Below are 15,046 nucleotides of genomic sequence, written 5' to 3' on the forward strand. Positions count from 1 at the left end.
TACTTGGCCCCATACTATGGCCATAGGGAGACAGTAAATATTTCTATTTTCAATGCGAATTAATCGCTTTTCTAAGTAATCTTGATATTTTGCATATTTGTCAACGGCGCTCGATGTAGTATTTCTTCCCTGGCCGTGCATACTCTCAGCTATATGGAATCGAAACAATAGTTCTTGCCCCAAAAGGAACACTTCATTCGAATTTAATACACGTTCGATTGAAGTGAGGACTGTCCTAGCAGAGAAATTGCCCTTTCTTCTAAACGGAACGTACACTGGTTTGTTGTTGGTACTATTACTACTCTCTATGTATAAGCCAATGTAGTCCGAGGGGCGTGCATTGGAGATCACATGTTCCAACGCAAAATTAATTAAACTTTCGATATAAGCCTCTGGGTTATTAATGTTCCTTTCATCACCCACAGGTCTGACGGCAATTTCATGTCCCGTAAGATGAAACTTACGAAACCTTTGTCTGCTTTCTCTTACAACTTCGAAATTACTATTTCTTTGATTAATCCCGCCATTATTATTATCACTACCACTACCACCTGTACTACCACTATTAGGACTACTAGTAGTACCAGTTGTACTATTATTGTTGTTTATGTTGCCATGACCAACCATTGCTGGAACATTGGCATATGACGGGTCAGGCTGAGGAGTAACAAACATTTGGTCCCCATAGTCATGATTATCCTGTACACAGTATTCAGGTGGATTGTATATAGGATTTTCTCCCTGGACTTGTTGCGTGGGTATAACCACAGCATTGCCCTCGTTTTGAACCAAACTCCTCATTTCTTCAGCTGGTATTTCATCGGAATTTTGAGTGCCAATCCCATTTACTTCATCTAAGAAAGCTAAATCTTCATTCGTTAATTGATATAGATTATTAGGACTCAAGTTATGATTTTCTTGAGGGGGCATGACTATGGCATTATTTTCGGATGGGATTAAGCACGGTTCCAAAACAAACCGCTTGCCAAAATCAAAAAAGTCCGATAACTCTGTATCTTTTATCCTATCCACCTGACCTTCCCCACATGATAATAAATAAAAGAGTTTTGACTGCGCCGATTCGTAAGTATCACATGTACGGAAAAATCCATACAAAAATAAATCGATTATATCAGCACTGCTTACGCAGTGCTGGAGAAGTAATGTATCATTACCTTCGAAGGCACGAAGGGCGCGTAGGAGTGCGTCGCATCTCCCCGACCCCCGATATCCCAGCCTGTTCAATTCCATGATGGCTTTCCAGGTACTGAAGACCCTCGGGTAGTCGTTGAAACCGCGCACCAATTCCTGGAGATAAATTTCATCAACCATATTCAATTCTTCGGACGGGCAGAGAAATCCATCTGAAAGAAATAAGACAAAAATCTATTTTGAGTTATCAAGTTGACGTTAATATATCACTTGAATATAAAAGAGAGAGAGAGCACATTCAATTACTTTCAACCTATAGTTATATTTTAATAATATGTGCATAAAAAGCAAACACTTATTTTCAATCTATAGTCAAATAATGATATGTAAATAGAAAGCAATTTGTTTAATTTATGAAAAAAAATCAATAAAATATATTCACTTATATTCAGATGTAAACTATTCTTTTAAAATATCCAGACACAATAAGTGTCTCTCTGTTCATTAATATTGGTTAAATACAGCTCAAATATGTATAATTTCTTTCTTTTTAAAAAAAAACAATAAGCGTAAGAAATACACACCTTTCAAGCCTTAGTTGTTCGTTCACAAAACCAGAAAAAGAAGAAAAAAATGTTGACTCTGCGGCGCTGTAAGGCTGAACAACAATATGTCTGGGTGTTCTATTTGTGCTGCTACCACCACTCAAGGTTCGGCAAAGCTTCAATGTCTGGAATACAATAGGCTTGAATCAATTTCTTTATACTTTATTTAATACTATTAAAACTATATAGTTAATTAATTAAGATGCGCTAAAGCTTGTCCTTGATCTTACACGTACGCTGCCGTGAAAGGAAATGATACCCCCACACGCCAAATGCAAGTTATATCATGTCCTATTATGTATTGCACAACCACTACTACTAGTGACATCTAGCGGCAAAAGTCATAATTAAAGATTAGTTGTGCGTTGAAAGTTGAGCACTGCTGACGCGTGTGTGACAGAGTTCCGTATATTTCTCAGGTGAGTATAGTATATATATGTTTTCAATGTGTAATAAACCATAGCACATATTCACTTCATTCAAATACATATGCTTGTATATTCTGTTGGTCTTAATATTCTATAAAAGTATTGAAGATCAAACCCGTATAAGTAAAACTATTGGGTTAAATAAGGAATATAAACCCAAGTCTTTCAGTGACAGAGCAAATATTTACTTAAGTGGTGCGGTACCACGTCATTTCTGGGGTATGAAGCCCAGTCTTTCAGTGAGGGACCCCTCTACTAGTATTGCTGCATACGTTTACATTGAAATCCTAGTGCCAAAAAGACGGGGTAAAACCGAGATCTCTCACTTCGAAATCCATATATAAAACAAGTAACGTTCAGTAATGGGAGGCATTACTCTTAAACACCTGTATAGTCCCCCTCTTCTCCATGCAAAAGACTGCATTCACTATTTGGAAAAGTTATGAGGGGGAATTCAGTTCGGGTATAGTGCCCCTCTTCCCCACGCAAAAGAGTGCATTCAGTAATTGAAAAGTTATGAGGGGGAATTCAGTCCGGGTATAGTGCCCCTCTTCCCCACGCAAAAGAGTGCATTCAGTAATTGAAAAGTTGTGAGGGGGAATTCAGTCCGGGTATAGTCCCTTTTCCCCACACAAAAAGAGCGCGTTCACACTGCATTGGATTCTCTTTCTGCATCCCTAACAAGATATTTCGTATTTCATTTCATTTTTACAAAGCCAATATTTATTTTTCTCACTCATTACCTTGCTTAATATAGAGTTAGTATGTACAAAAACCATGTGACTACCATATGATTAAGATTCTGAATACTGCAACACATGTTTAAAATACGCAAGTTCATATTTCTTACCTTTTTTCAAATATATTCCCAACACTTATTCAGAAATAAAAAAAACATCTACCTTAAATTTCTCTCACTCAATTACATTCGTTTATTCGTCATGTCTTGGAAAAAGAACCGTTTGAGTATTTACTACGTTTCGTGATGAACAAGCTATTCTAACACGAAATCAAAGGGAGAAGTCCGCTGCTATGATCCAAAATGAATCAATGAACGTAGTTCTTTTCTTTCGAGTCTAACTGTGGGAAAGAAAAGTCTACACATTTACCTAAAAATTGCAATATTCGCATGTATCTTGGAAAATTGCATCCACTACAACTAAGAGCTCTTTATATAAGTACATTTTTTCAGTATGAAAACACATTAAAACACTTTTTCTCGGTTCTGAACACTTTTTGTTCAGTTCTGAACACTTTGTGAATACATCTGTGCACTTAATACTGAATGATTTTCTAAATATTAGGGATACAAGCAAAACAAATGTCTATCTTTTCTGTTGAACTTAATTATTTTACACTAAACAATATATTTTGAACATTATCTGTAGTAAATATTGAATATGTATGTGTTCTAAAAGTGTTCTTTATGTGTAAATTGCTTATTTTCCGAAAAGACTTCCCAATATGAATACAGATTCACGACAAATCATTCAGACACAATGTATTTATATAAAATCTACCATCAAAAATATTGGACAGTACGCAATTCTGTTTAATCACAATTTCAGTTATAAAGATTCAAAGAAATTGCACATTTGATTTTTGCCGTAAAGTCCGTCAGTGGCGGGTCTTAAGGCACATTACCAAACATTTCTAAAATACCAACTATTATGTTTTAAACTATAAAGTATCTCATTGACGGTTCTTAAGGGATGTCACCACGCATTTCTAAAACTATAAAGTATCTCATTGGCGATTCTTAAGGGATGTCACCACGCATTTCTAAAACTATAAAGTATCTCATTGACGGTTCTTAAGGGACGTCGCCACACATTTCTAAAACTATAAAGTATCTCATTGACGGTTCTTAAGGGATGTCACCACGCATTTCTAAAACTATAAAGTATCTCATTGACGGCTCTTAAGGGACGTCACCACGCATTTCTAAAACGCCAAAAAATTCTGCAGTAAACTATAAGTCCATCCGTCATTGGCGATTCTTAAGGGATGTCACCACGCATTTTTCTCTAAAAAGAATAACACTGCCAAGATATTTTTCGTGCAAAATTCCCCCACATATTCTTAACTATAATAATAATAATGCTAGTTCCATTCTTCACTCTTTCCTGTGGTCAACTTGTCCAAAAACGCAACCGAAACGGAATCAAAACTCAAACATAGTATTCAAACAACAGTTTAATTATTCGTAAAACAATTCATAAGGCGCTAACACCGTCAACTAATCTCTTTTTTAAAAAGCAAATATTTCGTTCCTTCGTGGTGACCTTTCAGGAAGCTAGCTTTTCCGGTGTTGGTAAACCCAGTGGGCGTTATGCCCCCATGTATGGTTCCCCGATTTTCGGCAAACACGGAAGGCGATATAAGTCAGACGCGCTTCCCCTCAGGTTCGGGGCGTTATGCCCCATGTATGGTTCCCCCTGTTTTGGCAAACACGGAAGGCGATATAAGTCAGACGCGGTTCCCCCAGGTTTGGGGCACTATGCCCCCCCATGCATGGTTCTCCCGGTTTTGGCAAACACGGAAGGCGATATAAGTCAGACGCGGTTCCCCCAGGTTTGGGGCACTATGCCCCCATGCATGGTTTCCCCGGTTTTGGCAAACATGAAAGGGGATATAAGTCAGACGCGGTTCCCCTGTTTGGGGGGGCTATGGTCCCCCACAAGTTGAAACATATTGGCAAACTCTTAGTTCGTTTCTACACTATGTTAATTATTTTCATAAGAAAAACAATGTGTTAATTTTCTAGGGGGAGTCCCACCATTCGATACTTATGCAAATATATCTAATCAATTATAATAATATAAAACTTACATGAATATGATATCTTCTTCTTTGAACAAGACACAGAAAAAAATCCAGAAAAAACACTAAAGAAGTAACGCAAAAGCCTTCGCAAGCAAGATTGTCAATACAGGAAATGTGTACTGCACTTATATAATATATTTTTTATTTATTCATTAACATAAGGGGAATGGAATAGGGGAGAAAAAAATAAAGTAAATGAATTTGTCTTGTAATACAGCATTGCATCACTCTGCAAAGAAGCAGAAAAGAATTGGGGTATTTCCTTTGTCGGCATCTTTCCGAATCGAAGAAAATATTTCTTTCTTTCTTTTTCTATAGAGGTAATACCAGGGAATTTTCACACAATGCCTAAAGTTTGAAAAACATCGCCAGCATGTCTGAATTCGTACCTCAAAGACGCCAAATTGTCGTATTTTTCACGGCATATAGTTGTTTACCAAGCAATAAAATTCGTTATCTGGGTTCAGGCGACAATGTTCCTAGATTTTAAAATTCCGGCTTTATTCAGTAAACTATATAGCTATCATTTTCAACATCTGTTTCAATAACTTGTATTTTGCCGAAAATAACAGCACAATTATTTTATGTGGCAATACACAGAAACCGTTCTACAGGTTTTTTGTGTGTTGTTTTTGCAGTACTCAATATGAGGATATCGACATTGAGTCCAAGGCCAGTCTGGCACCATCAACTTGTTTGTTTGTCTGAATGGGCGGGGGAAGGTTGTTGTTTCCAGAACCAACCACCAGAAGTGGTTTGAAGTAAACATCCTTTGTGACAAGAAATGTATGTCAGTTGTCGCGAGGTGGGGAGAGGGTAAAAACCTGTCCACACAAGATGAAGCCAAAGAGAGGCGGGGAAGGGTGGGGACAAGAAATGTATGTCAGTTGTCGTGAGGTGGGGAGAGGGTAGAAACCTGTTCACACAAGATGAGGCCAAAGAGAGGCGGGGAAGGGTGGGTTCTCCCGCTCACTCAAACTAGAGGGAATGATTGGCAGGTAACTATCTCCCATGGTTAAACATTGAAGGCGGGACAAACTGGTCTTTCCTGGCCAATCATATCGCAAGGTTGTTTGCATAGGGTGTGTGAAACTGAACGTCAATCTCCTAACGCTCAGTCATGCAATGGATGTTGGAGAAAACACAGGACCTTGCGTATCTGCGAATTTTGTACTGAGCACCGCTGAAAAATGGCAATGTTAAGTCTATCATTTAAGAACTACGCAAGCTAAACGAAAGAAGTGCAGTTCGCGACGAAAAAAATAAATGAAAATAAATAAATATTTCTTCCTTTCCTTCCTTTTTTTCCCCCATCTTAATACTTTACTCCGTAAAACAAAGCACCATTAAAAATCATTGCTAAACATTGGAGCTTAAAGGGTGTAATCATATTCATTATTCATAATTTTCTAGTTCAAATAAGAGTGTTCAATTAGTTACGAGCTTTACAAGTCAGATCATAATTAAATTAATGGGGAAAACCTTGTGGGAGCTAGGGACCGCGTTTTAAGCCATATACTGAAGTTCTAATTATCTAAATCATAGTTTTAATTCTAATTTAATTATAATTTCGATTCAAGAAACGTATAGGTTCATGTTTAAAGCTAGGAACAGCGTTCAAAGCCGTATCCTCAATCCAAAATCGTGTTGGATCGCGTTTGAAGCTAGGGATTGCGTTCAATGACGTATACCAATGCTCTAATTATCTAAATCGTAGTTTTAATTCTAATTTGATTATAATTTCGATTCAATAAACGTATTAAATCATGTTTGAAGCTAGGAACAGCGTTCAAAGCCGTATCCTCAATCAAAATCGTGTTGGATCATGTTTGAAGCTAGAGATTGCGTTCAATAACGTATACCAATGATCTAATTATCTAAATCGTAGTTTTAATTCTAATTTAATTATAATTTCGATTCAAGAATCGTATAGGAGCGTGTTTCAACAACAAAGAAGGTCATTCCACTTTTCCAAACAACCTCTATTGCACAACTAATAAAACCACTTCCCCCAGAAACCTCCCCCAAGGACGGGGCGGCCTCCCCAAGGCCGACACGGCCAAATTGACAAGAAAGTGGTTAGGTAATAAAGCAATTAAGAGGGCAATAAAAGCTATTGTCTACCACTTGTAGCGACAGGTCTACTATGTTGTAGGATGAAGTGAGGCTAATCTTTTACGTGAAAGGAACTGTCTCTCGGATCTTCATCTGCAGATATTGAGTTGGTGTTCTCATCGCTTCCTGTAGGTGCTGTAATATCGATAGTTTCCCAATGTTTCGGATGAGTAGGTACAGGTAAATTTTCTCCATGGGGCACTGGTCTGATCGCGGATTGCAAGTTTGGGTATTCGATGGCACGTTGTTTTTTCTTGTTACTTCCTGCTGTATTCGTCATACAGAAATAGCAATCATCATAATGATTCCGGGGTTCTCTACATATCATCGGAACAGCAAAAGGCATCCTTCGTTTGGTTCCTTTAAGCCAGGCAGTTAGAGTCGCATAACACATCAAACAACACACATGAGAGGCCCAGCTTTTATCTTGATCATCGATATTGCAGCCAAAATAAAAGTAATATGCTTTCCTAACGTCATCATTTATCGATCTAATCTGTGACTTAACCATAAATACGCCACAGATATAATAAAATCTATCCGCTGTTTTTACACCCTCTGCGGAAAGAACTTGACATTTTGCACAGGAAAGCGAAATTTAGAGTAACAGCACAACCACTTATTCCATAAAATCACTAAAAGATACTGAAAACACAAACAAACAGTTCTTAAAATACGGTAAAATAAAACTGAAGCTACCGACGTAAAAATTCCAAGTCAATTTTCCCGACAAAATACTTATACACTTAAGAGATTACTTACTGCAATGCATAAGAGCAAGACTGAGCCACGCAATAACGGCGCAGTCGGCGCTTTTTTCGCCCGCGTCATCGTGCCGTTCATTGTTGCCACATAGACCCTATTTTTTAAACCGGTTTCAGTGGTCTAAAAACAAACAAAGGAAGGGGAAGAACACAAGTGTCAAGCATTTCAATCATCCTCTTCCTTCCGGTATTCATTGTTATATATATATGCCAACAACAAGGGGAGGTCCTATCTGTCTCCAACTGAGTGAAATCAAATTTATTTCTTACTCAAATAGGATTGTCAGACATTTCATTTCATATACATATTCCATTTCATTTAATAATCAGCCAATTGGAACTGGTTTGTTATCATATTACTATGTTGTCATATCTCTATACTGTGTTGTTTATTTGTCGACTTAAATGTTAACTTATGTGTTCAAGACACCTCAGTCGATCTGTAAATCTTCACATGGGCTATTATAAACAATTTACGAGTATGTTCCATTGGGTAAAGTAAACAACGGTAAGCGCGAAAATATTCTGGTGAAATAATATTGTTAGTGTATAAAGTACAGTAGTTCGAAAATAACAATGGAGAATTCTCAGAAACCTCATGGACATGATTTTCTAGTCCTTCGTCCTAGTCCTACTATTGAATTCTGTAGAGAATTTAGATTATTTTTACCTGGATAAACGTTTTCCCCTGTGAAGTTCCTCGAACTGCCCCCTTCCTGAATGCATTCCTGTTGAATCTACGACAAATTTGCATACCAGAAATTAGTACGGTACTATACTACAAAATCACAGTGCTTTATATCGTTGATCTTTCTTAAGAATGAATAAAATTCACTTCAAAATATCGGTTCGTGACTCAAACATGAGGACATTAATTAGTATATTAACTCAAGCTACAAACAGTGCTCGTTTATGTAAAGGTACTGTCATAATTACTTTCGTGTGCTTATACCTAGGTATATGTACCATTCATTACAGCTTTTAAAAGAATTCAAAACTTGAATGAGTAGATGTTCCTAGACACTGATTTTGTTGCACTGCTTAGGATAGCAACACTAGTTACATATTTAAGTAGTTTAGTAAATTCAATGAATTGACTTCATTACTGAGTAATATTTCAGCAAAAATATATGTTAGATTCTTAGTTGTATAACCTTCCAAATTAGTTCATTATAATCTTGTCCTCCTTAGATATTCGAAAAAATGAAAATGAAATGAAATCTAAGTTTTACGTCCCACGATTATGCCGGTTAGGCTAAAGGAGACGGCGATGATGAATAATGAATGAAATGGTGGAATGAAGAAAGTGGCAGGAAACGGGAGAACCCGAGGAAACCCATGCACACGGTGTTTGTCCACCACAAAGTTCACTTGGCGGGAGCTGGGATTGAACCCGGGACCCCAAGTACCAGAGGTGAACGCTCTACCACTGAGCCACCGCGGCCCGATTTAGATATTCGAGTATATTTAATAATTATTATAAACAAATAGAGAAATAGTCTTTTTTTCAAACAAACCTAAGATCTGTTATTTTTCTTCTTATTATTATTCATTTTATTAGCAACGTCGTGCACACTTGAAAAAGATGCATCGTATATTTCTCTGAGCTGTTTTCCTACTGAGCGGCGCAGACAGTTTCTGCTGAACCGACAGATGACGTACAAGCATGTCTGTCATTGTTTTGAACACACGAGTAACAGACCGAAATTCAGTCGCAAATTTCGACAGATCAGAATCAATACATGAGCGAAAGGAAGTGTCTTCCGTAATCAGCAAGCTCTAAAGTATTTTATAGAGCAATAAAAAGAATCAGTGGAAATGTCCATTAAACTACAATATTAAATGCATATGAAGTAGACCTACTTGGAACTCCATTGTAACTTGATTTTCATATTGAGTCATAAAATATCCCATCTCATTCATTGCAAATAACATATTGACTTGTTCCAATGCCTTAGCACGTGCCCATCTGAAACTATAAAAAGTTCTTGCGGCATAACTTTCGAGATATTTTCGGGCAAGGAAAGAGCTTTGACATTCTTTTCTCTCTACAAGCAACGCCATTCTCACCCTCCTTATTTGAGTCTTTCATGTGGAGTAATTTACTTCCTCGAAATATATATATATATATATATATATATGTGTGTGTGTGTGTGTGTGTGTGTGTGTGTGTGTTAAAGAATTACATTTCGTGCGCAACTCGCATTAATATCGCACGTTTTATCCAATAATTAGAAAGAAAATAAGTTTGTTTGTTCTTGGCACGTTTCCCGCCCAAAGGATGGATCTGTCTACAATACGTTCTTGCCACGACACGGTTAATTTGCGTCTTACAATACGTTAGAAAACAGCAAACGCCATACCACTCACTAATCACTGTAACGCACTTATTCGCGTGCGGCAACTAAGTACTTCAGATACCCGCCAAATAGCAATGACCTCATTTAACGGGCAGGCTGACAACTAACGTCATCTACACGACAAAGCCAATAAGACGTCTGTTGGATTAAAACGTTCACGTGAGTGCTGGCAGAAAATACTTTAAAAGCCAACCAAGTGCACTGGCGGAAAGTGTGCCAAGATAAAACAAACGTACTCTATAACAGTCCAAAATTCACGGGACATTACTTCGTGTACACTCTGTTTAAGTATCTCTTATAAGTACAGTCTGTCCCTTTCTCTTCCTAAATCCTTTTATTTAGATTCTCTTACGTTTTGTGACAATCCTCTGTTAGTCGTTAACAACTCTGAAAAATCCGTTACGTTTTAGATGAATAAGTGACCCTCTTTATCAAGTAGGTATAGTGATGTTAGAGGAAACTAAACACTACCTTCAGTTTGAGAGTACATAATAATTTTATAGATATATTTAACGAAATGTCTTTAAAATACAAGTAATATTTCCAATCCTACATAGAGTTAAGGTTTGAGAATTTCCCAAAGACAAATAATTAAACATACATAAATTAATCCCCTCGTATCTCCTCGTAAGTTAATATTTCCATGTTTCAGAGGTTTCAAATAATAAAGAAGCTAGAAGCTATGCGAAGCATGCCATATGCCTTAAACTTTAATCTTAACATGAATGGATTGCTTATTAATTATTTATTTATTTTCCTAATGTTATTTTTATTTGAATTAAAAACCAGTTATTTCTGTGTTAGCTTGTAAGACAGCTCAAAGTCAGCTATAACATACATACGTAAAGGCTTATTTCCAATCATACATGTTATACATCGTGTATTTTTGGCCTCGAGTAAAATACGAGCGGAGTTTCTTCTTTCAATACGACGATGCTCCATCTCATTATGACCAGATGTACTTGCGCGCTCAATGAGACATTATCCAGTCACTGAATTTACTATCATCATGAACCCATTAGAGGTCTTATTATGACCCCAAACCTCACACCCTCTCTCCAGGTATAATAGAACATACAGTGTACAAGGAAAAACCATGGTATATTCACCACATTCATGAAGTAATTGCAAAAGAGTAATTTTGATATTAACATTTTCTACAAGAAGTGTTGTAGTATTATGAAAAATTCCAAATGTGCATCGCTCACAATGCTAACCAATTTCAACATTACCGATAGGCATCGCCTCAGGTTGACCTTGGTTTTCGAGAGACATTGTTCTTCTATTGGCATGTGGTACTGTACTCTGGTTGAAATATAACAAATAAACTTCTTGCATGAGTATTGATTGTATCATTTAGATACACAGTATAGCTTACTGTATTAACCAAAATTAATATATTATGTTACTTTAGAATGATGTGATATGTTGGAGCTAACATTATATTCTCTTCTCTAGGGAACACCCGTCAATTCAAATGTGCGATTGATTGAAAACCAACACAACAATGGCGATATTCAACGTGCTTTCGTAGCAATAAGGCAAGCTACTTCTCCTGAATTGCAACGTTCAGTAGAAGCTTCCTTGGATCCTGTGTTGGACATATTACAAAATGGACTTGATACAGTAGACGGTGCTATAGGGTGGTTGATTAACTCCCCGATTGGACAAGCTTTCGAAGGTGTTGATGGTTTCATCCAGAATGTGGAGAATCAAATCAGTCAAACTCCTGAATTGGAGCAGGCTTTATCATATGTATGGAACCTACTAAAACATTCCTCAACTCCAGCGAACGCCATTCCCAATCTTGTAGATCTATTTGAGAGCGTAATAGAACTAACTTCAGCTACAAGGGAGCTTATTCAGCAAGTAAATGACACAATTGATGCAATGCGTGGACCACTTGGAGAGGAAGTACAGCTCTTAGGAGATGATGTTGAATCTATTTTGGTTAATTTAAGAGAGGATATACGACAAATTATTAACGAAATCAGAAATATATTTAATGTTATTAGAAATCAAATTGTGATTCATAGAAATCTTACATCTGATACATTACAGGATGTTGCACAAATTTTCAGGGATTTATTTAGACACCCTCGTAATCTAGGGCAAGACATTAGGACCGTAATACAGGATATTCAAAATCAAATATCACAAATCGGGAATTCAGTACGCTCTGTTATTGAACAGATTGAGCGTGTAAGCAATGAAGTTAAAGAGAGTATTAGAGATCTATCTAATGAGACATCAGCGATTCGGGAAGATGTTTCAGAAATCGTGAATTTAGTAAGAGACGAGCTCAAAAGTACAAGAGAAGCTGTACAAAATGTATCTAATGCATACCAAAAGGGGGCTCAAGCAATGATAAATATTGTTAGAGGTTTTTCTGTTATACCAATAGGAAAACGAAGCATCCGAATGAAAAGAGATGCAGGTTTAGTTTCTAACGAAACTGAGGTTAATAATGGATTACAATTTGTTTTAGATTTAGATAATGCAGATTCTAAGAACAATACCAGGTTACAGCGTAATTTTCTTAGAGGTCCTATAATTAACTTTATTCAGAAACTTCAAAATGATCTAATAGGTATTGTATCTCATTTGCAACAAAATTTAATGGATGTAACATATTCCATCACAAATATAATAAATTCGATAGGTACAGAGATTAATCACCAGAGACAACTGGCAACCGAAATAAGTCAACAAGTCTTAACGCTAGCCTTACATCCTTTTCAGTTGAGAGAGAACTTTAACAACCTGTTAAACAGTGTTCGAAATTATATTACTGAAACCAGAAATTCGATTGAAAGTGTTCTTATTCAGGTAGGGAACATTGGAAGTCTATTACAAAAAATCCCAAACGATTTAATGAGTGATCTTTCGAATATTCTTGAGGATCTCACTGGCATTGTTCTTCCATTTAGTAGACCAACTGTGAGTTCTAATAGGTCCATTTTAAATACAATTGGTATTGTCCAGAATGGGATCCGGGCTGTCGGAAATGTCCTTCGCGGCATAGGTAAAAGAAGTATTAGAATAGCTAGATCATCAGATGGCACTGTGTTAATGAACAATGTTTTTGATGAATTTAATCCAAGTAAAGTGAATGATGCAGAGCGATCAAATAAGATTAAGAGAAGTACACCAGGAAATATTATTAATAATTTAGAGGAAAATGTACGTAATGTGATCAATTCTGTAAGGCAACTAATAAATAAAATTATTGAACGGGTTGGATTTCACGTACGTTTAACATACCAAATAATTAGTCAAATCTTAAATTTAGTTGTTGATATTTTACATCCAAGTGAATTAAAACAGGATTTCGAAAACCTTGTAGGCAGTATTGAGACTCAAATTAAAGAAGCTTTTAATTCTGTAGAATACGTTTTTAACGAAATAGATAACATAAGAAATCAGATAAAACAAACAGTTTCTGATGTCATTAATGATATTTTGACTATTCTTCAAAATATAGCCAATAGGTTTCTTATATTTCACTCTCCTCTCACAGGAGATTCAATTGATTTGGTTGAGAATGGCATCCGGGTTGTAAGAAGCATCTTTCATGATGGGTTAGAAACAAGTAAAAGAAAAATTAGAACTGTTAGATCGTCAAATGATAATTTACCACGGAATATTACGTTTGGTGAATTTGATCCAAACGAGAACAACGTGATTGGGATTCCAAACATAGACATTATTAGTACCAACAATAATATAGACAAATTGAACAATGATGAACAATCTCAAACTTTTGACAAGGATCTTTCGGAGCCGATAGCTGCTAATATTGAGGAATTTGCGTTTCGAATTAGCGAATATTTAAATAAGATGATAGAAACTTTTCGAGTAATCGCAGAAGGTTTAGAAGTTGAAGGAAAAATAATTGCTACTGATAATTAGGTATTATGTCGAAAAATATGTTTTATGAAAATTGTATGGGTAAACTTAACCTTTAGTAAAACTATTTTGTGAATTGCATATATCTATTGGAGGTCATAAAAATTACAATAAAGTTAAAAGTACTGATAATTTACAAAACTTTGTATTTAAAATATCAGATATTTTATTTTTTTTTTATTTTATCAGATATTTTAATATCAGAAAGTACAATATTTCGTTTTTGATAAATGATGCAAGCAGAAATTCATATGTTCACTGTCCAATTTTGTCTAATAAGACAATTTCTATCAATGGGCAAATTGTCTAGTAATTTACTTTGTAAAATATGATTAAGGTTTCCTAATCCACTTCATGTAATTACATTGGTGGCTTTTACATTGCAACTATGGTTGTTTCACTGTAATAAATTAAAAGTTGAATTTTAATAAATGATGTTTCTAATTTAATTTCCCCTTTGAATTTATTGTAATTTACGATCTATTCGCATCTATCAGTTTGACATTTCAGTACTGATATACCTTTGTTACAATGAATTAAGAGGAGCCTAACCACGTGTGTCTGGAGGAGGATACATGAAGGTACTTTTTCTCTACGTATATTGAACAGATATTATAAACTGTGTCTTTCAGACAGAATATGTAAATGAATGGTGGTGGATCTTTACTACAGGACGAAAAGTTATTTCTTCGCTTAATTTAACCCCCATGGTCAAAGTTAAGCAACATGACTGAAATTTCACGTAATGGTTAGTTGTGAATTATCCACTCTTCCGCAGATATTGGCCCCGAGTTAGACCTACATGAATTTGTTTTCAATGTTGTATTGCTACTTATTTGTTGTTTTAATATACCTTGCAGATAATTACTTTCATTTCCGCCGTTCAT

General features: G+C 36.0%; 1 protein-coding gene across 1 annotated transcript in view; it reads left to right on the forward strand.

The window, feature by feature from the left end:
• Nucleotides 1-14,598, forward strand: part of LOC145693169 (uncharacterized) — a 115,631-nt gene extending 101,033 nt beyond the window's left edge. The window contains exon 2 of the mRNA XM_081768929.1: nucleotides 11,709-14,598. Coding sequence (XP_081625055.1) covers nucleotides 11,709-14,162 — 2,454 coding nt within the window. The 3' untranslated portion in view covers nucleotides 14,163-14,598. The remainder of the gene's footprint in view (nucleotides 1-11,708) is intronic.
• Nucleotides 14,599-15,046: the final 448 nt, after the last annotated feature.

The sequence above is a fragment of the Thermobia domestica genome, chromosome 8 (genome assembly GCF_964235325.1).
Source record: "Thermobia domestica chromosome 8, izTheDome1.hap1.1, whole genome shotgun sequence".
Lineage (NCBI taxonomy): Eukaryota > Metazoa > Arthropoda > Insecta > Zygentoma > Lepismatidae > Thermobia > Thermobia domestica.